Consider the following 26,397-nt stretch of genomic DNA (forward strand, 5'->3'; position numbering starts at 1 on the left):
ATGAGACAGAGGCTGAAATTTGGCAACACCGCGAATGCTGCTTCAATGTGGCAACATAGGATCTATTTCTAGATACGGCGTTGGCTGAATGACCTCGAGTTGACTCTACTGTAGCGCCAGTTAGCGCGTGGTGGATGGTTGGTGAACCCAGAGTAGCCAGCTAGCGCTAGCGCTAGAGTGGCGGTTGTTTGGTGAACTACCCCGGGCTGGTTTCAGATACAATGACGTCATTTGATGGGCCGCGCTTTTAAGTCTTTATAGTTCCCTAGGTAGGGCGGTAGAGCATGAAGGCTGATTCGATTCGCAAACTAGTTCTCGGAGAAAGGAGAAAAGTCAGAAACCGGAGTGAGATAGCAGGCGTTAGCTCCACTTTCTCTGTCTATGGCTGGGTATGGTGGCGGGGGAGTTAGGCTGGTGATTCGCAAGCTAGCCACACGCGGCGCTATCGGACTAAGCTAAGAATGAGTAGTTTCACCATACGCGCCGTTAGAGCCGCGACACTTGTGCCGTCTTCGAATCCGCGTATCCCATAATATGTCTATTCTTTCTATAGTCAAAGGTTCGACCAATAACTTATCCTGAAGGTTACAGTATTATATCTATAGTCAAATCATGTGAAATTGCAACTTTCTCAAATTTCCAATCCAACGTCAGAATTGGATGTAGAATATCATCCCCGATATCCTAGTAGTTCTAAAAACGTTTCAGGGTTGAAGGATTAAAAGGAAATTCAACTTTTATGATAAGATTGGAAACATTGCGAAGATTTGTTTTTCGTCTTTTGAATATCACTTCTCTCAGAATACGATCTTCCAACTACTTTTGACAGTAAAAAAAATAATTTCAATTATTTCTGAGAAGCTTTCTCGCTTTCACCACCCACTTATCTTTTGAAACAAAAAAGTTTCCAGCAAGTCAAAAATTTCATGTTTTCTGCTCGAAATTTCTGCACATTGACGAACATAATCATTAATTAAAAAATTTATTTATTTACATCAATAGAAAAATTACAACAACAACATATAGAGGCTTACAGCTTTATGCCAAAACAAGCCTCATTGAAAATCAATTGTTTACACAAACTGAAACTAAATTAGTAAGAAAGAAAAAAAAACGAAAAAAGCAATAATAGTTTGAAAGAAAGATTATAAATAGGAAATAACACAAGACACAATAGAAAATAGAAAAAAGACTGAAGAAAAAAAGAAGGCTAATTGAAAAAAGAGAATAGGTAGCAAGCCTATTTTAAGAAGAAGAATTTGAAATAAAAATTTTTATGGTCTGAAAATTGATTAAGCATTAATAATTTAAGAGCTTGATAACATTGTTCACTAAAATTGCGCAAATTATCAGCGAATATATCTAGAATCGTATTAAAAGAATTGTACAATCTAACAGTTTTTTGTAAGAAGCAATTTGCATGATGTACAGTGTATATTCTATCCAAAGCAAAAAACATATTTAATCTAGGTCTATTTAACGGAACAAAGATAATAAAGAGTTCGATAATATTCGGAACGTCTAAATGATTATTCAATATTTTAAATAGAACAAATAATGATACGTAAATATAGTAACGTGTAACGTAACGTAATATAGTAAAATAACTATAGGTCAGATAAAAATGATTCAGAGGCCAATAGAAAGGAGATATTCTCCCCTTAATTTAATTTGATTTGAAATTATTACGCATTACGACGCCCCATGATTCTAAGAGAAGTGATATTCAAAAGAAAAACAAATCTTCGCGTTGTTTCCAATTTTATCATAAAAGTTAAATTTCTTTTAATCCTTCAACCTTGAATCTTTTTAGAACTACTAGGATATCGGGGATGATATTCTACATCCAATTCCGACGTTGAATTGGTAATTTGAAAAAGTTGCAATTTTACATGATTTGGCAACCTTGTAATTTCTTCGGATGGAGGGCCAAGTCTCAACTTATTTACACATACTATAAAACAGTTTCCAACTTATTAAAGCGTTTCCATACATATTATGACTCTGAGAATATAATTTATTACCGTATACGAGTATATAGGAGGTCCTGATTATACCAAAGACCTAAAGATATCTCTTTAAGGTCTTTGGATTATACCATAGCCTAAATTGATCAGCGTAACTATGCAGTACTACATTAATTTAATCTGCTTTCAAATAACCAGCTGATCTCTTATTATAAATTCCAACCAAAATATTCTCTGATTGCATTACTATTTTGTCACTTTGAAATTTCTGTTTACTATACTGTGAATATTACTCAGCCACAGGTTTAACCTGATAAGAAAAATATATTTACTGTCATAATATAAGCATCTCATTAAGTGCAATTGATTTATAATGGATGGCGAAAGCTCAGGCAAGTTTTAATATTAATATTGAAATTCAATACTCTCAAGAAATATGCTGTATTCTTCAAAATACAGCACCGTATTTAAATATAAGAATAATCATTACCTACAAAATAAATTAGCCTACAAATACGGCAAAATATAAAACAATAATTAATAGAACAGCAAGTAAATACGGTAACGGCAATATCAAACTTACTTTTATATAAAAAATTATAGGAGTTCAATTAAACGTAGGTAGCCTATTGGCTTACTGATAAATGCTTTATTTTTCTACTTGATATGACTATTATCATAGCCACCTCTAATACAATGCCCCGGCCTACGATATTGCAACATCGCAGTGTAGGCCTATAATCTTATACATGATTGGTGAAAAAGATCAGCTTTTATTTCTTTAAATCTTTTTCACCAATCATGTATTAGATTCTAGGACTACGCTGCGACGTTGCAATATGATAGGCCGTGGCATTGTATTAGAGGTGGCTATGCTATTATATCCTATAAAATTAATGATAGGGTAATAGGTATTTAAAATGTTTTCTTTGTAGATTTAGGGAAAAGTTTTTTTAGAATTTGACACTCCTACAATTCTCAACTTCAAAACACATCTTATTTTGATTCTTAAACAAAATAAATATTAATAATTTTTTAGGTTAATAGGATACTGCACTATACAAGAAAATGAATGAAATAAATAAACATGGTAAGTTACTGAATGAAAGACTAGATTGTGAAATCACAGATTTATTAATAGAATCAAAAGATACCGCTTTTGGTTGTTACTTTATTATAATTAATCTCTGACCACCTTCCCAACTATACTCAAAATCTTAAATAGGCATATATACACGGTAGGTACGGCACTGTACGGTACCGTAACAGAAATATCTGAATTTCTTAGTTTACTGATTGGTACGGTAAGTTATAACATGAAGCAAATATATTGCCATGATTAGGCTACAATCAGAGTTGTCATCTTGCCAACAAAGTTTTTCACAAATTGGTGTCTTTAAAGAAGTTGACAATTTCTTCTGTAGAAAAGAAGTTAAATGTTGCTCCTTACAATAGGCTACTTTTTAAGAAATTGACAAAAAATTGCCGAAATTTATTAAAATCTCAGTTGATAACTCTGGCCTGAACGTGAATTTAGAATTTTATTATTTGTCTATAAGTATAGTAAAAAATCACAATTTCTTTACCAGTTCTGTCATAATGGATTAACTTTGCTAAAAATAATCATCAGAGCTATAGTTAAATTAATTAAAAGTAAGATCATAAAGATTTTCAAAAAATATATAAGTAGGAATGGAAAAAATCTAAGTAACATTTATAAACTTGTTTATTTACGACATGTTTCGGCTATGATGCCAAAAAAAATGTACGGTACTTTGTTTCAATACAAAGTCTAAGATAACATAATACTGTAGCTTATATTGTTTATAAATGGGTCTTGCGAAATTATTTTTGTGTATTTGAATGTCATTCATTCAAAAAAATATAATGTAGGTACACATCGACTGCATTGGAGCACTATTAGCTTTTATTAAGATTATTATAAGCTCAATTATATATTGATCTTTTTTACTTCTTGTCTTGATTTCAATAGTTTCGTAGGAGAAGGTAGTACAGTAGTTCATTCTAAAGCGCAATTAGAATTGTTCTTTCCTAATATCAGTACCGTAATGAATAAAATAACGATTTTCTTTGGACTATCATTAGAAAACAATGTTATTGTTAATCTAATAAAGTTTCCTCAATATTGAAGTTTGCTCTTCTGCAAGCACTGATCTCACCCTATCCCCTGGACGCCCTCGAACACTAAAGGATTATGAAGAACAAATGGCCGAGTTGAAAAAGGAAAATTTCAATTTGAAACTGAGAATCTACTTTATTGAAGAACGACAGGAACAGCTTAAGGGTGTCAAGGACATTGAAGAAATATTCAATAAAAATCTTGAGTTGAGTGTAAGCATGTAACAGAATTCGATTTCTTAGCATAAATGATAATTATATGATTGAAGAGTAGCAGTAAACTTTGACTCTCAAGTTAATATATAATCGACTTACCTACTAACCAAAAACGTCCAACAAACAAAGACCACTGATGATGACTCAAGTGCATTGAAATTATATTTTGGCTCAAATAAATCATGTGGAACTGACAACATCTCTTTCATTCCACCTCAATATGGAGAAATTCCACATCTTTTTTGTTTCTAGTGCAGATTAACATACGGTAAATTATATTAGCCTGGATGAGTCCTTCCAATAAGAGACTTCCCACCATCAAAAAGCCAAACGAGTATCATTTATCTATTCATTCATCAAATATGACAATAGGTACGAATTGGTTTATGTATCATATGTGAATATATTCAGCTTATATGAATAATATGGGAATGAAAATTTGTATTCATTTTTGCAATAACAGTTTTTCAAGAATCATGAATTTCAGCACCGTAAATCAATCAATCATCAAAAATTATTATACTTAGGCTAATTATTTTTGTAAAAAAGTATTAATTACTATTATATCATAGTTATCAAGTTTTTAATGTTAAAAATACATTGCATCTTCAAACATGGTTGATGGATCAACTTCGATCAAAGACTGACTCATATAATTAATTATATGAATATCAATTTATACAGCAAAATTTATTATTTTCTTTCCAAAACTGATAATTTAAACAGTTTTTAAATAATGTGTTTAACTCAATCAATTATGCGGAAATTCAGTGGAGGCAAATCAAGTAATAACTGACTGCTTTATTAGGGAATATTTTGAAGAATACATCTTGTAGGCCTACATATTATTTTATAAGTCATACCCTTGAAATCATGGAAACCCTGGTGAAATATTGCTTTTTTAGAACTCATACTTCAAAGATTGACAAAATGAAACTTAACAGCTTAAATCGTTGTAGGTTAGAACACTTTCAATGGAAGCAATGTTTTCAAATAGGCAATACAGACTCATTTTTTTCCAATTATTGCAGTTCGAGTTGGATTCATTGAGAAAAGATCTATCGGAGAAAGAAGAGTTGCTGATCCATTCGGGGAGAGCCGTTGAACTTTTACAACTTGAACATCAAGATAAGATTGAACAAATAAGAACAGAACTAGAGAGAGAAAAATCATACTTGCAAGATCATATTGACAATTTGCAAAAGGTAAGTAAAGAATTTTATTGTGCCTCCCCACGGGTCCGGAGTCCCCACTGAGTCCGCCACGGGAAAGGATGTTTTTTAAATGGCCAACACTCTTCTATTTTTTTATATAACATGATTGACTATCCTAGAATAGATTAGATTATAGCGTATAATAGCTTTTCACTGGCCAATGTACGAAAAATAATATCATTGAGATGATGTGCATTTTCACGCTGACAAAAATGTGAAGACGATCTCTGAAGTTAGCTTCCACTCTCTCCAATAATTGACGATTGATCATGTTCTCCGAAGTTCAAACTGTGCTACCTCCACTACGAAGGGCAAACACCATCCTTATGGTGTTTTGGCTCGGAATATCTCAATGCCGAGGTACCGGTACGTTAAACCTTCGAAGAAATATGCTTTGAAGTTATTCACCACTCAGCACAAAACTGCCATACATACACAATGCTCTACGTTCTACAGGGACAGGGACATGATGGCAACTGAACAATAATTAACAAGCATATTATTCAAAGGTCAGATGAGTGACGTGTTGGCCTCGGCACACCTCTCCAATCCCTACCAGATGCAAAATATCAACTTAACAAACGTCCGTTTCCCTTGATAAACCCTGTACAACCATTCAGTCCACAGAATACCTGATTAAATTAAAATTATGAATTCAATTATTATAATATGAATGGATTTCAATAAATTTCCAAAATTATAATCATCCTCCTTATATATTTATAACACTTGCACAAGTCTAGAATGTGAGTGGGCATCATCATTCTATCAAAAACATTTGAAAATAGACTTCTATTCATTATAACCACTATTTCCCCTATCTCGACTATTACGTATTTTCCAAAGTCTCGGGAATATAAGTGGAAAAATATACGAGCTGAATGATTGAGTTATATATGAATATAAGCTGTAAAAATATAAGTTATAGCCTACAAATCTGTATTGTCAGGCTCTGAAGAATGTTCTTTTTTATCTAATAGTGAAAACAATAATACATCCTACACTGATTGTTTGACTCTGAGCATGCACAAAAATTAACCGATCGAAGTTGGACATTCTTAATCAACAATATATAATCACAATTATCATCTCGAAAAGAGAATGTTAAGTTAGGCTCTAGTCTCTAGAAGTTGAAAAGTGTCCATTTTCATATAAAAACAGTCTATTTTCACAGTTTGATGAAAAATATTTTTTTCCAATTCAGGCTCTCCGAGAAAAAGACAGAAGACTTAGTACACTGGACTCAAACCCATCTCTACATACAATCGCGTTCGGCTGTGATCGAGAGTCGATAGAGCAAAAAGAACAAGCTTCTTTAAGAAATGAGGTAAATGTTTAATACGTGTATCAATCTTTTACAAAAATAATATGTAAATAAGCTATCAAGAAAAATATATTCTACTTTCTAGAGTTAGTATTAGGATTATCCTTCTTAAATAGCTACTGACTGAAAAAAAAGAGATAAGAGAACAACATTTATCTTAGAATTGAATTTTCAAAAGAATAAACATTAATAGCATCTAAGTGAGATTATTAATAACTGTCACATTTATTGTATGATTCTAAAAAAGCTGATTTCATATTTACAAGCTCTTTTTTATATTCCAACAATTCAGTACAGTAGCCTACACCTAATTGTTCTGATTTTAATTAAGTCAACTCATTTCTATACTAGAAGATTAACTCTTCGTTTGAGCAGATTTTGCCGATGATATATATACGATTGACGAGATTAAATTTAATATCTACAAGCTATTTTTGTAGACTACTAACTTTGATTATTTGTTAGAAATTATAAAAGATAATTGGGTAAAGATAATGCTTTATATTTCATAGAATATGTGAGACTTCAGATATATAATAACCTAATGAGAAGTGATAAAGGTAACACTACAATTTTCTAGAATAATATTTCAAAGTACCGGCTACCATACACAGAGTATCAAAACAAATGTTTGTAATGGGCGTTAAGCATATATTATATTCAACGTAGCCTACACTAAGCAAGAGTGCCATGGGCTTTGGTTTTCAATTTGAAAATATTGATAACCTGTGTAAATATGGGTTTTTGATAAAGTTCTGAAAGATACATATAATGAATTGATAGAATATCAAATTGAGATTCATCGGTAATTAATAAAGGTTTTATCTGAATTAAAATAAATCATATTATATTTTTCAGTTGAGTAACATCACTAAAAAATATGTCAAACTGGAAGAAGATATGGATGCTGTGAGAGAAGACTACATGAGACTTGAAGAGAGGCTTGACAGTTCAAATAGAGAGAATGTTACTCTAAAAGCCCAAGTGAGGGCTTTGGAGACTGAGCTCGAGAAGCGCCAAGCTCACCTTAAGCAGGCATACTTGGACTTGGGACGGACAAATGGGTCGACATCCACCCTGGAAGACTCACAACAGGTGAGAGTTGAATGAGAAAGAAGAGTTTAGTGATGGTCGCTTAGACATTTATGTAGAACTCAGTTATTTTTATGTAATACAGTTTTATTCTATATACATAGGTACTGTTTACTGTACCAGCGAGGCAGCTATGCTAAGCTTGTTATTGAATTCAAATGAATTAGGTTAATTGTTATCATATTGTTTTTACTCCATTTAACATACTGTACAACATACAGTATTTAAACTCTTCAGAGTCATTTTTCAAGTGCAAACGTAAATCTGAGTGATTTTTCCCAACTTCTACAGCTTAAAGGTTCTAGAAATGATTAATTTTGTTTTTTCAATGCAACCTCCTTAATCCTTTTATAGTAGCCTACCTGGGTCTGGGTCAATGGAGCCAATAATTACAATTTACAAATCGTTATGTTTCCATATCTACTACAAAAGTAATTTTTGCACAAAATATTTTAGCTTTTATAGTAGCCTAATTTATTTTTTATTCTTTTGGCCAAAGTTTGACGCCCTATCAATTCTGCCATCCTAGGCTATAACCCATTTAGATCATATGCAAATCAAGGCCAGCATTTAGTCAAGTCTAATCTTGAGAAGATCTATTTACAAAAAATACGAGAGAAAATTTAATATTCTCCAGAAATTTTGTAAAATACAATGTTTTTTCAGCAAAAGCATATTTTGAGAATTTTTCTTAAAGACAAAAACATTATACAATAACTTCCATCTCCACCACCATCAAATCAACTCAGAGGACTTCGGACATAGGCAAGAGGTGTCAAGCTATAAGTATAAACTCGATTTTTATATTTGCGCTCAGACTACTTCATGGATCATTCATTACTTACTCATGGAGAAGTCTCATGATGATATGATTTATATTATTTTTGATAAAGTACCTATGACAATATTTTATTTAATCATACACTTGTATCTATTGCTATCTATTTCCTCAAAAATTTGGAAAAGCTGAATTATCAATATTTTCCTGTGTTTCATGATGATCTAAGAGTTGCGCTACACGAAATAATAACAATTGATTTGAACGCGATTTATAATATCAAAAGAAAGTGGAATAGAAGGAAATTGCAGAATATGCCAGTAAAATAGGTAATCATGACAAGGCTATAGTGAATCATATTTCTAAGAAGATTGACAAAGATTCTGAATCCATTATTTAGTCACATGTTTTGGCTATATGATGCTATTATCAGATAAAAAGAATCAGATAATACAAGAATAAATTGAGAATCATTTTAATAGTGAATCAATAAAAGAATTCAATATTTATATTGAAGAATAGTGTCACCTGGTCATATGGGACATATATATGAATCATATATTTATCTCATATTGATCAGGATATTAGAGTTTTAATTTAGAAAAGTTTAATGAACAGTGTTTTTGTCTTTTGTTTATTTCATTTGTTATCAAAATTATTGTAGCTTCTCTTTTGCTTTTGATAACAAACGTGCTCGCTTGTGCGACTGATAAAAATATGTATTGAAATGGCTTCATGTTTGGCATTGACTGAGTTATATATTAATACCCAACATTTTGCTTTTGTGTGGTGTGTGAGCTCGTTCGATAGGACTGTGAGTAAAGTCCGGCTGTTCTGGTGAAGGGGATAGATTTTGTTCTTGTTTTATAACACAGTTTTCCTGTCACAGTTCGGGCAGTTTAAAGAGAATTGTATTATTGAATAGCAAGGGATCTGAACCCACTTCATTAGATCAGTTTTTTTTAATAAAGGTAGGTGACTACTGAGTCACTGTTTTAAATTTTTCATAACCACAACAAATGAATCTTCACTAGCAGCAAAGCGAGTAGCCCTTGAAAATATTCATCTGATTATTATTATTTCTAATTATAATTCTAATTTTGTACAAATAATTTATTGTTTTGTTTTAAATATCAAAAACCTGTAGGATTTTTCCTTGTTTTTCATTTTCCCACCCTTACATATTCAGTGAAGGCAAATTTTTGCTTACATATTTGGTGGAGGCTTTTCCCGCCGTCCATATCGTGCTTACAATAGATAAAACCTATTATTGAAAGAAAAATTCTTTTTTGAAAAGTTCTAAAGAAGACATGTAACTTGGAATCTATTTCAAACAAATTGAAAAATGGGAATGCCATTAGCACAAAAGCAGACAAGGGAAGTAGGCATACTACAGTTATCATAAAACAAATAGATTATAATGATAAAGTGAAAAAATTCATTATAGATAACAATTTGAAAACATTTGATTTAAATTGAGAGATTTGACATTTGAAAATTCAACAGAAGATCCAACTCATGAATGTAGTACCTAAAAATATTAATAATATCGAATCATGAAAATGATAAATCCTTCATCTCCAATGTTTAATAGACCAATCAAAAATACATTTATAAGGTTGGAATACCAATAAGGCCAGTAGTAAAGTATTGTAATGCTCCTGCATATAAAGCTTGCAAATATATGAATAAATTACTACTTCAAAAGATAATAATGGAAGAAAACCATAGCATAAAAACACATATAGTTTGGTTCAAAAAATTAAAGGTATAAAAATTCCAACTAATTTCCAGCTATTTTCCTATCATTTGATGTAACCAACATGTATACTAGTATTACAACAAGTGAAACAATTAGAATTCTTAAACTAAATTTTATAGAGAATAACATGAATTGGAAAGATCTTAAATAATGAATAATAATAATAATATACAAGGATAGCCTTTTTAATTATATACAAGGATAAAAAATAGTCATTGATAAGCTCTATCAACTGCCACAAGTCTCATATCTGTAAAAATTTCAGGAGCTCCGCCACATCAATGCAAAGTGTGATTTTAGATTCCCGATTATCAGGCTTCAGATAAAACTTCTCTGGCACTGGTATGGTAGGGCTAGGGAACTATAAATACCTTAAGAGTGCGGGTCATCTACCGCCATATTGGATTGAATGTCCCATAAGATCAATGTTATCTTTTGGAACGTTTAGCGTCGTTATTTATGGACGGAAATTTACGTATTATACATCATTGGAAACAGAATAAAATTCTTCAAAGCATGTATTTGTTACTTTTTTTATTTTAAAACTACTTCCTATAATTAAATCAAAAATAAACTTTTCAGAGTTTAAAATTTTTTTCTAGGGTTTTGGAAGGAATATTTGAAATTTGAAAAAACACATGCCTTGCTCAATTAAATTCTTTATCCAATGCAATTTTTTTCAACAAGATCCGATGTAAACTGTAGACGTGAGAGATTCCAAAAGTAATGCATGACTTGTCTGAAAGGACCACTGAGTGTGACGGTTGGTTTGTCGTAGTAGTTCAGCAGACTGCCGTAAGATTGTAGCACGCGCAGTCGCTTGCTCACTCTCATTTTGGAGGGAACTCAAATTTCACATAATGTCAAATCTGAATATTTCTTGTGGGTTATGTTTGGTTGCTCACTCTAGTCTTCTGCTGCGTCCATGAGTGAAGTGATTTACAGTTCCTTACAATAATAGTTGCTCAATTGGAAGAAAATTATAGGAATTTAAATTAAATTCAAATTAAATCAAGTCACTCTTATTTTTATCAAATACAAGGGCAGCTACATATATAACAAAAAGAAAGTACTGTATTCTTGTCATTTGGACTCCAAAAGGGCTCAAAACTTTTGAGATTGAACGGGATGATGAGTTTTGGAAAGAGAACATGAAAGAAAAACTAGAAACATTTTATATGAAATGTTTACTTCCCGAACTCATCGATCCAAGACAGCGAAGAAGTTTGCCAATTCGTGAACCGGAGTACATTTTGCTGGCTCAAGCGAAAAAACAAAAATGAGGGATTAAATGATGAAAAAAATAATGAAAATGAGTGAGTCAGTTTCATTGGTCAACAAACGCGATCTGTATAATCTGCAATAATTTTGTATAATACTACTATATCTGTATATCTATATTTTTAAAAATTTTATCCTGTTACAATTTTATCCTCTTATATGCTCAAAAATGATGAAAATGAGTGAGTCAGTTTCATTGGTCAACAAACGCGATCTGTATAATCTGTAATATTTTTGTATAATACTACTATATCTGTATATCTATATTGCTTGTATTTTGATAACAGTTCAAGATATTTTACCGTCTGCACAAAAATGTTTGGAAATCTCTAACATTCTTACATGTGAGTTTTTCCTTACGCATGATTTAACAAACTATAACTTCGATTTTTCATTTATTGACCTAAGCGAAGCTGAGGTCTTAGTTTCGACTAATAAATGAATTATTATGATTAGATAGAATAATTGAATTGAATCATCTTATCATAATTATAAAATTGATTTATCAAATTGATTTGATAAATCATTTTTTAAAAATCTTTATTGTATTGGAGTCCAATACTGCAGTTGTAGAAAAAAATTAGTATGTAAAGGTGTAAAGGTTAATTTTGTTTTTCTTTTTGTGTAGTTGAGAAGTTGATATTGTGGTAATTATTCATATTGAATGGAGAAGACTAAGAAATTGTCAAAAAAACACATATTTATTGATACTTAGAAAAACCGGTTTCGGTGATTGCACCATTGTCAATCTCTGATAAACTTTGATAAAGAACGAAACCGGTCTTTCTAAGTATCAATGAATCTGGTTTCTTGACAATTTCTTAGTCTTTTTTCATTTAAAAGGTAAAATTTGTACCTATGTATTTGATAATTATAAAGGTACCTCCTTGATAAGTCCAGTGGCTCTAGCACTTTCAATGGAGAAAATAATAGATGACATGACTAAATCTTCAAAATATTCTGTACTTATTGTACTGGCCCTTTTCATTATAGATTGAAAGTTGTATTTATGAGCGAGGTCTACTGTTCGCAGAACTACTAGTTTTTTAATTACTAATTATGTTCGTCAATGTCGAGACATTTCAAGCAGAAAACATGAAATTTTCGACATGCTGGAAACCTCTTTTGTTTCAAAAGATAAATGGGTGGTGAAAGCGAGAAAGTTTTTCAGAAATAATTGAAATTATTTTTTCAATTGTCAAAAGTAGTCGGAAGATCGTATTTTGGTCTCCAAGGACTTTTAAAGTTCGGAGAGCGGCTGCATGATATGCATTGTGTACCAAATTGTATGCTAAAAGCTGGCAATTTACGAGATATTTGACTGAATTATTTCAAACGTGAGCAGCTGATTGCCTCTAGAAATAAGGCTGTAATGAAACACTGCTTGGATTATTCGAGGCGAGGTTGTCATTTTTACTATTATACAATCATGTGGCTTGCAGTTGCTGAATTTTTCAATCGTTCTGTATTTTTTTTGTTGATCCCAGCTATTGATGAACTACTATATAATTATTATTGTTTTTAGAGTACTTTTTCCTTTGTGTAAATTGTGAAATTCGATGATTTTAAAAGTCGTCAAAACAGCTGTTCTACAGATGAAATATCTCGACTGTGTTCTTTTTAAAAACTGCTCTATCTACCTACCTCATGCACGAGAATGAGGTTACAATGTCAATTTCTCAAAGATGGGGTGGACCCCCCATTATTTTCCCAGAAAAAAGACTCATGCCAGTTGATAGAGCTGATAATACAGGGTATGAATTTTAAAAAAATCGGTCATTTTTGAGAAAATCGTGAAAAACATGTTTCTTTAGTTATTAGCTGCCATTTTTCTCAAGAATATTACGGAACTCCTGCAATTTTACCAGAAATGAGACACATGTCAGTTGATAGGGCTTATAAATAGCTATCCATCGTATATATTTGAAGGAAATCGTCAGAGCCGTTTTCGATTTTTTATTCTGTGCAAACAGACTGCAATGGTGGTGGGGGGGACGACGAGCTGTCTCAAGGCTGGTTCTGTTGACATTCCAGAACTCTTATCTAAATGACCTGTAAAATTTTTTTGTTCTCCCTCGAACACAGATAATGCAGTTCCCGAAAACTAAACAGTATTATTATTATTATTTATTTATTCCATTTAATCAGCTCTTATTGTAACGTGTTCTTATTTGCATAATATAATACTTGTTATATGAACAGTTGAATTGCTTGATTCCAGTGTTGATATAATGTGAAAAAATATCATTATATATCTGTGATAAATATGATTTAATCTCAGTGAAAAGGGGAGAAAGCGTGGGCAATTATAAAATGACAGTGAAAGCACCAAATATATTGACATCTTGCTATTTTACTGCAGTATTTTTTATGTTATTAGTTGATTTTTTTGTTTTGAAATTTGTTTATTTTTTATCAATTCCTATATAGTTTAATCTGAGAATTGACAGACTGAATTTTAACTTCATATTGGAGTGTTTTTATTATATTATAATTCTATTCAATTTCTACGTAACTTAATTGTTCATTCATTCAATCAAAACGTTATTGACTGAAATAGTTGGACAAATTAACCTTGTAAATTAAAAGCGAAAAGCAATCTATAAACCTTCAAACACATTTCGATAATATTCAGTTTTTGGTAATTGTATTTAACATTTAAAATTTCATGTGTTTCTCACTTTAAGCATGAATATGATATGTATTATAATATATTTTTTTATGTTAATATTCCTATAAACCTACAATGTACTAAAATAAAATACTTATGCAAACTGTAAAATTTCTAGTTATTATGGAAGTGGAATTCACAAGATATACAGTAAATACTAGAAATATCATTACATTTTGAATTTATAATCATGCAATACTTGAATATATCTTCTATGCTTCATCATCTTGTTATGCTTGAAAAGTTCAAGCACACCAAAAATTTCCAAGTTCAACTTATAAAATAGAAAATTATTTTTAAAAAACACTCCATTTTAAGGGTGGTTTTTAATGTTAATAAAGTTCTTAACTTTAAGTAGGGGGTGATTTTAGAACAAAACATCAAATACGTTTCTTCATCTCTTTGAACACTTGATGGAAAAAATAATTTTTCAAAGATTCAGATATTTAAAGTTTTAAAAATGGTCAACCCCTAACGATTTCAACCCTCAGCAACCATTGAAAGAAATTATAAATTTTATCTATTAACCACTATCTACCATTCAAAAAAAAAAAATTGCCTCAAACAGAGAATTCCGAAAAAACGACCCTTATTTTGTTAACCACCCCCTAACCATTAATCATAAAATGAAAAAATCCTCTCAAAGAGTAGAATTGAATGACAAAAAGAATTTTTCTGATATCTAAACAACAAAGGATTTCATTTTTTTCACCCCTAAATTTCAACCCCAAAAATGAGAAAAATCGTGAATAGTCCATTCCTCTGTTTCCAGCATCCTGTCTACTACAAAAATTAATAATGAAAAAAATACAAAACACTTGATGGAAAAAATAATTTTTCGAAGATTCAGATATTTAAAGTTTTAAAAATGGTCAACCCCTAACGATTTCAACCCTCAGCAACCATTGAAAAAAAAATAAATTCTCATCTATTAACTACCATCTACCATTCCCAAAAAAATTGCATCAAACAGAGAATTCCGAAAAAACGACCCTTATTTTGTTAACCACCCCCTAACCATTAATCATAAAATGAAAAATCCTGTCAAAGAGTAGAATTGAATGACAAAAAGAATTTTTCTGAAATCTAAACAACAAAGGATTTCATTTTTTCACCCCTAAATTTCAACCCTGAAAATGAGAAAAATCGTGAATAGTCCATTCCACTGTTTACAGCATCCTTTCTACTACAAAAATTAATAATAAAAAAAATACAAAAATTTTCCAAAACACTACCCCAAGATTTCGCGGTTTACAAAGAATAGAGGATGCTTTTCGTTTTTTCATAATGTCAGATGGTTTGGGATATAATAAAATCTAACTCAAACCCTCAATAATCTTCCCCAATCCCCTTCATCATAATATCTACTATGGAGCTGGGTATGCTTGGAGTTGTAAATACTGGTCAGCCTGCAAGAAATGTAGAAACTGTTTTGATGAGACAGAGGCTGAAATTTGGCAACACCGCGACTGCTGCTTCAATGTGGCAACATAGGATCTATTTCTAGATACGGCGTTGGCTGAATGACCTCGAGTTGACTCTACTGTAGCGCCAGTTAGCGCGTGGTGGATGGTTGGTGAACCCAGAGTAGCCAGCTAGCGCTAGCGCTAGAGTGGCGGTTGTTTGGTGAACTACCCCGGGCTGGTTTCAGATACAATGACGTCATTTGATGGGCCGCGCTTTTAATAGCGTCTTCAATTTGGGTCTCAATGCCCACAGTCGACCCACAAGATTTTATACATTTGATATTTTGTTACACACATTGATATTTTGAATCACAAGGCGAGGTGATGACTGTTTTTTAGATAAAAATAGTCCATTACTAGCCTATACAATAGTCAGACGAGAAAGTCACACCAGCTGTTCGTTCAAACATTCAAAAGAACTAAGAATAAAGTAAGAATATTGGGTTTCCAAATTTTGTAGCATAGACGAATTTTAACTTGAAATACTCCTCTTTCATTAGGCCTATAGAAGTAAACAAATAAGGCTCTATATAAAAACGGTAGAAAATTTATTTTTTAATTTATGAGTAAAATTTAATAGTTACTGTAGGTACATACTTAGTTTTATGAAAAAAAACAGTTGTATCCCGATATTTCAACCATTTTTTATTGGCCTACTAAATTTTGTAAACCTAGACCAAAAGTTTAAAATCACAATGAAATTAATCAAAACTATCCTTGACATATATGGGTTGTAAACATGCATAAATTAATTGAAAATTTAATTTTAAAATGAACAAGTTTAAGCTAAATTTCGTCACCATGGAATGACAATATTTGGAAAATGTTAATATTTATGAGCTGAACTCCGGACACCCGTTTTCAATTTCTTGGATCACCGAGTTAATTACTGAACTTGTTAAAAGCAATCACTTTGATGTTAAGTGATTTATATTATATTAAGTTTAGTGTTATTATATTAAGTTCGATGGAATTTCTCAACACAAGCAGTCCTGTGACAAAAACAATACATAGATAGCATAATGAAAATATTTGTGCAGGAATCAAAGTAATAGTAATTTATTTGGAAGTTAAGTAGTAGGCTACATGTAAAATACTTAAAACCAAGCTTATTGTATTATATTAATTTTAATAATTATATTAAATCAGAGCCCTCTAATTTAAAACATAATATAACTTACCTAACCCTAACCTCAAATGTAAACATAATTATGTTCAACACACAATATTTGTTTTGAAGTTTAGACAATAAATCACCAAACAATCTCATCTTTTAAATAAGAATAATAAATTAAATAAACTTACCAAGTCAAGTGGAATAGGTAGACTCTTCTAAAAGAGTTCACAGCTTTCATCAACGTGATGAGAATTCAAACATGAAATGGCGTTGATCAGTCGATCGTCGTTGATAGATCCGTTTTTGTGTAAGGACTACTGTAGCGCTGTGAGTGGTGGAATTGGAAGCTCGTTTTCAACGTGTTTTCAACGATAGATCAACCGTTGAAAACAACGTTGCATTTAAAACGTTGAAAAATTCAACCGCTAACGGTTATTCAACCTCAACAACCAAATTTCAACGTTGGAAACACGTAGGTGTGCTACCTGGGTTATGTTCTATGAGAATCACTCGTTAGATTTCAGTATTTCCTAGTGGGGGGCACACATAAGGATACGTCCAGGATCAAAACTTTAATCACTCATAACTTTTGACTGAATGATCTCCTCGTACTACAGCTCGTTCATATCAGCTTGTCAAGGCGGTTGAAAATCATGTATCATATCACTAAAATTTGTTAAGAAAATGTAAATTCCTCCTTTAGTGTATTTTAGCCCATATTTCAATGCATAGAAAAATGACCGATTTCCATATTCAAAACTGTGTGTCTCGGTAACACAAAATGATACTTGGTCTTGATTTGAAGAAAAGAATCTCCTCTTTTATGTGAGGTGAATGATTTTTCTAAAAATATAATCGTGAAGTAAGATTCGTTTGTTTCAAAAAATCAAGAAATTTGCAATATTTTTTCTCATTTTCACAGTCTCGACAGCTTTTCGATATAAACAGTAATGCAAGATCAATTTAAGGCAACTCAGCTTATAGAGCATGAAATTTTCTCTCATTCAAGACCAATCGCAAGTTTCTATCATGTATTGTACTCATTTTAGAGACTCTTTAATAACAGTAAAATCGCAAGAAAAATGAGAAAATAAAGATCATCATTCAATTGGCTGTAACTTTTGAATTGTATTGAAAACAGAAGTATAATTCATGGGAGTGAAAAGAGGAGAAAATTCATCACAACCTCGACTACTTTTCGGATTTTTTGTCTGGAGTGTTCCAATATATAGGCAACTTTGAATGTGCGAGAAATTTGTGAAATTTCCCCCATTTTCACAGTCTCACATAATTATTCAACGTCCTGCGCAACCACTCAATTAATTGGAAATTTTATCATCTTTAATATTATATAAAGAATGCTTTTTCTCGAGGAATTTAAGGTTCTCGAGATTAAATGGAAAACTTAAAAGAAGTCCAAAATTTTGGGGGTGAAGTCGCCCTCTGGCGTGTCAGCAAATTTCAGATTAGAATTCAGCGCCCCAAAAAACAAATAGAACCATCGAGAAAAATTCTTTCGGGGCTGTTTCCTGAAAAACGACCATTTGACTGGACTATAAGTTATCCTATTATATTGAGCGAGCAATTTCTGTATATCTGTTTACATTTTTCTATTTTTATATCTGGTTATCTGGCTATCTGGTTATATGGTTATTTATGTTCAACGGATCTCGGAAACGGCTCTAACGATTTTCACAAAATTCGGAATATAATAGTAGCTATATGATATCAAAATTCGATTGCACTAGGTCTCATCCCTGAGAAAACTCCCTGAAGGACATGAAAAGGATAATTCCTCCTTTGTAAAACAGATGATGATTTCGTCGTCTGTCGATAACAGAAGACGCGTGTGCCTGTGTGGAACATCAGCTGTGTAATCAATTAGCTTACCGTATCTCGCGAGAAATCTAGACATTTTAATTGACTCGATCAAAATACAGTAATCTGATTTGTTGACATGAGATGGTATATATCATAATATTCAAAGTTAATCATTATTTTACAGTTTTAAGTGATTAGTGAGTGTTATTTTGTAATTCAATTTGGTATGTAAACAATCTAAATTAGAAGTTTTATGTTTTCAAATATTTGGACTGAAAATTTCACTTGAATTCAAGTGTATGAAACATACCTACTTTTTGGAATATTAAATATTCCAATTATAAATTTTATAGTGTATAGGGGAGAAGTGGGAGGCTTGAGACATTTTCAACATTTCATGTCATAAATTATTTTTTTATTATGGACTTTTTGTTATTTCTCGAATATTTGAGTCATTAGCCGACTTAGAGGAAAAGGTTTCCAATAAAAGTTGTAGGCCGTTTCTTCCTGAATCCAATGATATATAATTATAGTTTGGGGGTTACGATCATAGATGCGGCGGTGGGAGGTGGATAAGTAGCACTGTTACGCTGTGGCACGGTCCTCCCCCATGATTAATGCGCTTATTGGCCTGTCTATCAGATCGCTCCTACTAGTCTATGCATTTCAGGAACGCTATCTTATGTATTTTTGGTCGCTGAACACGATCTTTCAACCCTTCAAGTCTCAATAACTGATAATTCTCATCATAATATACAAATTATGGTCAAAATTACAAACTCAATCTCATTATCATTATGATTACATTGTAATGATCTTGTTAGGAATCCTATATGTGTTTCTCAGTCGATCAAAAACTAATATTCCATAAAGAGAGAATAATTATTCAATTTAGTTCAATGATCACTTTGGAATTGCGAAAGTCAAGTAATGGAGTTAAACAAATGATATAGGCTACCCCATATAGAGCACCGAGTAACAGGAGGAAAATATTTTCCACCACACTGCAGCTGTTTTCCAGTCCCTACGTAGATCTGAAAGACCTTGTTTGCAGACGACTCTCGTCTGACGTCAGAAAAGGGTTTCTTTTCCGGTCTAGGCAAGAAAGTGGCCAAAAAGTGGTCTCTTTCCAGCCGGTCATGGAAGTCCGTAGTTGATAAGTCATCCGCTAGATCGGGTGAGTGTCCACTTTCTTCATCAGCTGAAGTCGCCATGATTTCAATTCGAGTTTCAAATCAAACTAATTCAGCATTTGCTTTGCAACCATTTTTATTCAATTATTCATTGTTGATTAGCGCATTCCAAATTTTCAAAAATGCTTGAAGATGACGATGCCCGTGATATTCCAAGTGAAATTTTAAAAGAATCTGAAATCCTGACTGCAAATCTTCTACCACTAAAATCAAGAGATAGGTACGATAACAAGTATTCTTTATTTTGTATTCTTTATTTATTTTGTCAGCAATACCTGTAGTGTGGCGAAAAATATCGTTCGCATCATGGGAAAAAATGTTTTTCCGGCTCTCAATCTTTTCTAGTCCTCGGCCTATGGCCTCAGACTTGAAAACCGATTTTGAGCCGGAAAAGTCTCATTTTCTGCTCTAGGTGCGAAATATACTATTCTTAATATACATTTACAGTGGAGCACAAATAATGCCAATTACTCCCATGTGATGTGACTAAATATTTGATAACAAAGGAAATACAACTCTAAAGCTGCGTTTACACCAAATAAGCTGCGTTTAGATTGAACATAGCTTATCATACACATGATGAACATATGTGTTTGTCAAGTTCTGTTCAATTTAATAGAATCTATAAAGATTAAGTTATTAACATTTTGTTAATAACTTTGGTGTAAACGCATCTTCATCAACTGATTTCTGTAATTTATATCTACGAATAGATATTTTTCATCTGGCTGAGTTTGACTGATTGTCTTGGGGTGGTACTTGAATGGAAGTGGAATGGGAGATATCTTTGTTGAATCTGAAATATTTGGAGAGAATACTGTTGGAAATTCATTGAGGGGAGATCAGTATAAGAGCAAGGTGTATAAGGTGTGAGAGCAAGCAATCAATTCAATGAAACAACTACAAGAAGGACTCATGAACGGTTCAAATATGAGAGAATGTCAGAGTATATTAGAGAAAGTCAGGAGCTATTTGTAGAGTTTTTTAGAATCACAATGCAAAATCAAAGACTTCTTGAAATTTATGAGTGATTATTGTAACATAGTTTAAATTATCTTAAATTTATATTCGTGCTCATAAGGAAGGACTCTGATATTGCACATAGAAACTGTATGAGAGTAGTTATAATTTACCAATCCTGGCGCACCATGTGCCAGACTTCTCCACCTAACCTAACCTAACTAAAAAAATCAACCTAACCTAACCTAACCTGACAAACCTCATCTAACCTCGAAGTCAAAGGTCAAGGTCAAAGTCATGGTCAGGGTCAAGGTCAAAGTCAAATTTTCAAAAAAAAAACTTTGAGAAAAAAAACTTAGAAAAAAATTAAAAAAAACTTGAAAAAAAACTTAGAAAAGAAACTTATGGAAAACAAAATAGGGAAAAAAATAAAATAAAAAATTTATAATGAAAAATCAAAAATAAATAGAAATTAATAAAAATAAATCAGAAAAAAATAATAATAATGAAAAATCAAAAATAAATAAAAATTAATAAAAATAAATCAGAAGGTCTCCCACCCACTCTGGAGTGTAAATATATATATAGTGTTCACAACAGTGGGGGGACCATCAGTGCTCAGTCAAGAGCCATACAAGACACATCTGTTCAGTTCTAGAACCTGGCGTTTCAGCACACAGCCACACACTTCTCTTTGTTAAAAAGTATCCTAGGACACACAGCCGCTGTTTTGATCTTCAATTGTATAAAAAAGTTTAGTACACAATGTTTTTTATTATATGTTTTGGAAAGAGATGATGGAATTTGTCTTATTCTACTCATTGAAATCGATATTTATATGAAATATTTATTATTATTTAGTCTTCATACCTGTTGAGCTCGATAAACAAAATGTTAGCAGATTCATATGATTATTTCAAGTATGTCACCTCATCATGAAATGCATAATATATTTTGTGAATAAGTATGTTTAAACCTGTGGAGCTCTATGAACAATAAGTCAACAGATCAATATGATTGTAAACAATGAACTGTGGTTAGGTTAGGTCTGCAGAAGTTACTAGTAACTTCTTCCGACCTAACCTAACCTCAAAATACTGATTTCAAACATTGTTTTTTCTGAACATACCACCATCGTATGATTGGTTCTCAGTAGCATATATATAGTAAACATCTAGTTTGAGTGCAAGACATGTCATTCAAGATGACTGTGTCACTCTAGATAATTGCTGTCTACAGTGCATCCTATTATTAATCTGCTTGTACATATGTTACAGATGAATAAAGCTACAAGATGCCAGCAGACCAGCAGCTCGTCAGGAGAGTTTTGTACATTGGAGGAGGCCTTCAACAACAACCTTCAGACACTCTTCTACAACAACAACTCTTCACCCAACCCAGCAAAGGACTTCCACTCTCTACTGAACAGCCTGCAGACAAAGATCATTGATGTTATAGGTCGGGAGTTCCAGACACATGGGTCAATCAAGGTCAACCTAGTGTTGGAGGCTACATACCAATGCAGCCACCTTGATGAGAAGAACTTTGAGCAGGAGGAATTTCAAAATGTAGCCTTCAAGACACCGAACTATTCCATATTCAACATCAATGATCTTGCTGGAACTATCAGGGAGGCATGCAAGAAGCTGTTGGAAGAAGAGGCCAAGTTTGAGGGCAACTCTAGTGGATGGAGTCTTTTCATCATCGACAGTCTCCTCATACGCATCAGCAAGCACAAACCACTTCGAGGATCTTCCTACATCGAACTACCAGCCAAAATAGCATCAAGAAAAGCTATCATCAACCTGTGGAATAGTGATGAACAATGTTTCAAGTGGGCAATCCTTGCCAAACATGTGCAAGGAGCAAATCCTCAACGAATCAATGAGAAATACCATCAGCTCATTGAAAAATACAATTTCAACAGAATTTCTTTCCCCACCACCATCAATCAAATTGACCGTTTCGAGAGGGATAATCCGAGTGTAACTGTCAATATATATGGGATGGATTCCAAGTGTATTATTTATCCAAGACGTGTTGCAAAATAAATGAAGGAGGATCATTTCGATTTACTACTCCTTCATTACAATGATGGTAGTGAAGCCACCACCACCACTCAGGACAGCAGTGAAGCCACCACCTCCACAACTCAGGACAGCAGTGAAGCTACCACCACTACTCGTTGAGAAGAAGAAGAAGAGGAAAATATCAACAGTCACTACTGTTTCATAAAAAACTTGTAAGAACTCAGCTCACTAAAGATGGACACCACATCATAATTTGTTGTAGATGCTTCACACACTCCACCATCAACAGTAATGGTGAGCAGAGGATGAAAGATCATGAGGAGTACTGTGCCAACAACCAGACTGCTAGGATCATCATGCCTCAACTCAAGGAAGATGGAAGCCCACCAACAATGAAATTCGAGAAACATTTGAATAAATTTGGACTACCATTGGTGGCCTATGCAGATTTTGAATGTCTACTGGAGAAGCCTGAGGAAGAGCAGCAATGGATTGGGAAGGCAACCAAAGTGATCCAGCGTCACACAGCAATGAGCTACTGCCTCTACTTTGTTAGAGATAAGAACTTATTTCCATCATTGCTGACACTCACCAACCTCATCCCTAAGGAGCCAATTGTCTACAGAGGACCTGATGCAGCCGAACACTTCATCAAAACTCTGACCATGCATGCAAGAGACCTGGATGAGGCAATCAATCATTGTCAAATAAAGATGCTTCTACTTTTTGAGAGGGAGAAAGCCACCAACTGTGAAGCCTGAGAGAAACCATTCAATGGTGACAAGGTGTATGACCATTGTCATATAACAGGAGTCTACCAGAATGCTCTGTGCAGCAAGTGCAATCTTCAAAGATGTAGTACGACATTCATCCCTGTTTTTCTTCACAACTCTTCCAATTATGACACTCACTTGATTATACCACACCTTGCAACCGATAAAGAGCAGCTGTTTGTTATCCCAAACACATCAGAAAAGTACATATCATTCACCAAACGAATTTCCCAACAACTGCACCTATGATTCTTAGATACCTTCATATTCACACCAGACAGCTTGGACAACCTAGTCACCAACCTTGTCAAGTCTACTGAAGAAGTGTCAACAGTGCTACCACATACAGCTAGAGAATTTGGAGACAAACTGGAATTGGTTTCCAGAAAGGGTGTGTCCCCCTACAAATATTGCGACTCATGGGAAAAACTGGAGGAGACCTCACTACCACCAAAGGAAGAGTTTTTCAGCAAGCTAACTGACAGCTACATCAGTGACGAGGCATATGAACATGCTCAACAAGTGTGGGAGAAATTTGACTGCAAGACCCTGGGAGAGTACAGTGATCTATACCTCAAAACAGATGTTCTCCTTCTGGCTGATGTCTTTGAAAGCTTCAGAGATATGTGCTTGAAAAACTATAACTTGGATTGTGCACACTACTTCACATCACCAGGCTTCTCCTTTGATGTTATGCTGAAGTATACAAAAGTTGAACTAGAACTCCTAACTGACTACGACATGTATATGTTCATTGAACAAGGTATCAGAGGTGGAATAACAACATGTGTTCATCTACATGCATTCATCTACATGCTATTGCCGAAAACGCCTACACAGGAGCACCTGTCGACCCCGAGAAGCCCACATCATACCTCCTGTACACAGATGCAAACAACCTGTATGGCTGGGCAATGTGTCAACCACTCCCATGCCAGAAATTCCAGTGGATGGAGAAAGATGAGTTGGAGGGGGTGAGCAGAGGTAATGATGGTGTTGGAGATGTTCAAAAGATTGGCTACATCTTGGAGGTGGACGTTGAGTACCCAGCTGAGCTACACGACTCCCACAACGATTTTCCATTTCTAGCCGAGAACAAAAAAACACCAAAATCAGGATCGTTGAGATTGATGACAACTCTTAGCAACCGTGAACGATATGTATGTCATTACTGCACCCTCAAGCAAGCAGTACAACATGGACTGAAAATCACTGAAGTTCATCGAGGTTTAAGGTTTGAGCAGGAGGACTTCCTAGCACCCTACATCATGCTAAACACCAAACAAGGAACAAATTTGAAAAAAAATTCTTCAAACTGATGAACAATGCAGTTTTTGGCAAGACAATGGAGAATGTTCAGAAGCATATGAACAAGGAGCTTGTCAACAATGAGAAATGTCTGCCCGAAGGAAACTGATTGCCCGACCAACCTACAAGGACCATATCATCTTTGGCGAGAACATTTGTGCCATGACACTGCAAAAGGAGAAAGCTGAGCTGAACAAACCTATCTACATTGGTTTGACAGTGTTAGACATTAGCAAGACCCTTATGTATCAATTCCACTATGATGTGATAAAACTGACGGGTCGCCGTCAACCTGTCTCCCCGACAACTAGTCTCCTTGCTATTTTGATCACAGGCGTCAGTAAATCCCCTGGCAAAATATACCATTGCTGTCAACTAGTCTCCCCGACAGTAAATCCCCTACCAGAATGAAGGAGACTAGTTGTCTCCTCACATGCTCACGACAACTAGTCTCCCCGACAGTAAATCCCCTGCTGGATAGGTCTATGAGGGGTCTGGTTGTTGTGATTGTATCCGACAACTAGTCTCCCCGACAGCTAGTCTCCCCGACAGCTAATACCCTATTGAACATTGGAACCAGCTTGAAGCGGGCGGGGAAGTAGTACAATCACAGATAATGTTCTACACGTTCTATGAATTTAAACAGTGTAGAATTTGACAACATATTTGAGTTTTTAATCAATATTATGGAACGGTTATACAATATTGACAATGACTCAGTCGAATTTCTATGAATTCGATTATTAGAAGAGAAGCTTGTTGAAGATGTCACTTCTATCATTGCAATCATAAAATTAAAAAAATAAACCACTGTATAATTCAAAAATAAACTTCTGAATTCAACTGACTTGGAAATGTTCCTTATTGAATTGGCAAGCAGTTTAAGAATGTTTTCTTTTTTTATGATTTGATACAAGCCATATAAAAATGAATTGCACCTTTTCATATAGCTGAAATTTGTGGATGTGTTGTATAATATATATCAGTTTATTACTTGTACATATTTAAATAAATATTTAAATCTTATGAATTCGGCTTGAGAAATAAATTGTTAATGAAAGTTATTGTTTGTAATTATTTGTTACCTTGAAAAAATAAATAGTTTTGAGAGCCAAAAAATTGAGACAAATTCATGGAAGATAACATTTTCAAACTCTGTACAATATGGTCACAGCTAATTTTTTAAAACAAGTCATAACCGTGTAAAGTAGTTTAGAAACGTTGCATGAAAGACCTATTTATATGTGATGAAGTGTCAAACAACAGGATGATAAATAAATAATTT

The 26,397-nt window shown here is 33.3% G+C and overlaps 2 protein-coding genes across 3 annotated transcripts in view; one reads left to right on the forward strand and one right to left on the reverse strand.

Annotated features, from left to right (window-relative positions):
• Positions 1-26,397, reverse strand: part of LOC111048124 (indole-3-acetaldehyde oxidase) — a 171,343-nt gene that overhangs the window by 85,191 nt on the left and 59,755 nt on the right. The window lies entirely within an intron of this gene.
• LOC120349839 (CDK5 regulatory subunit-associated protein 2-like) lies at positions 2,196-8,782 on the forward strand. Of its 2 annotated transcripts, XM_039420962.1 has the most exons (5): positions 2,196-2,359; positions 4,120-4,319; positions 5,354-5,527; positions 6,741-6,863; positions 7,719-8,242. In XM_039420962.1, exons 1-5 carry the CDS (start codon positions 2,341-2,343, stop codon positions 7,968-7,970), a joined length of 768 nt encoding a protein of 255 aa, XP_039276896.1. In that variant the 5' UTR covers positions 2,196-2,340; the 3' UTR covers positions 7,971-8,242. The 2 variants fall into 2 exon arrangements, with proteins under 2 accessions (XP_039276896.1, XP_039276897.1); XM_039420963.1 differs by lacking the exon at positions 4,120-4,319 and having other exon boundaries at positions 7,719-8,782.

Source organism: Nilaparvata lugens, chromosome 2 (genome assembly GCF_014356525.2).
Source record: "Nilaparvata lugens isolate BPH chromosome 2, ASM1435652v1, whole genome shotgun sequence".
In the NCBI taxonomy this organism is placed as follows: Eukaryota; Metazoa; Arthropoda; class Insecta; order Hemiptera; family Delphacidae; genus Nilaparvata; species Nilaparvata lugens.

What these genes read in the sequence shown, in the direction of transcription:
- LOC120349839 (XM_039420962.1), top strand. An exon ending in ATAAAAATCTTGAGTTGAGT is followed by an intron (nt 4,320 to 5,353) that starts GTAAGCATGTAA and finishes CAATTATTGCAG; the next exon opens with TTCGAGTTGGATTCATTGAG. An exon ending in ATATTGACAATTTGCAAAAG is followed by an intron (nt 5,528 to 6,740) that starts GTAAGTAAAGAA and finishes TTTCCAATTCAG; the next exon opens with GCTCTCCGAGAAAAAGACAG.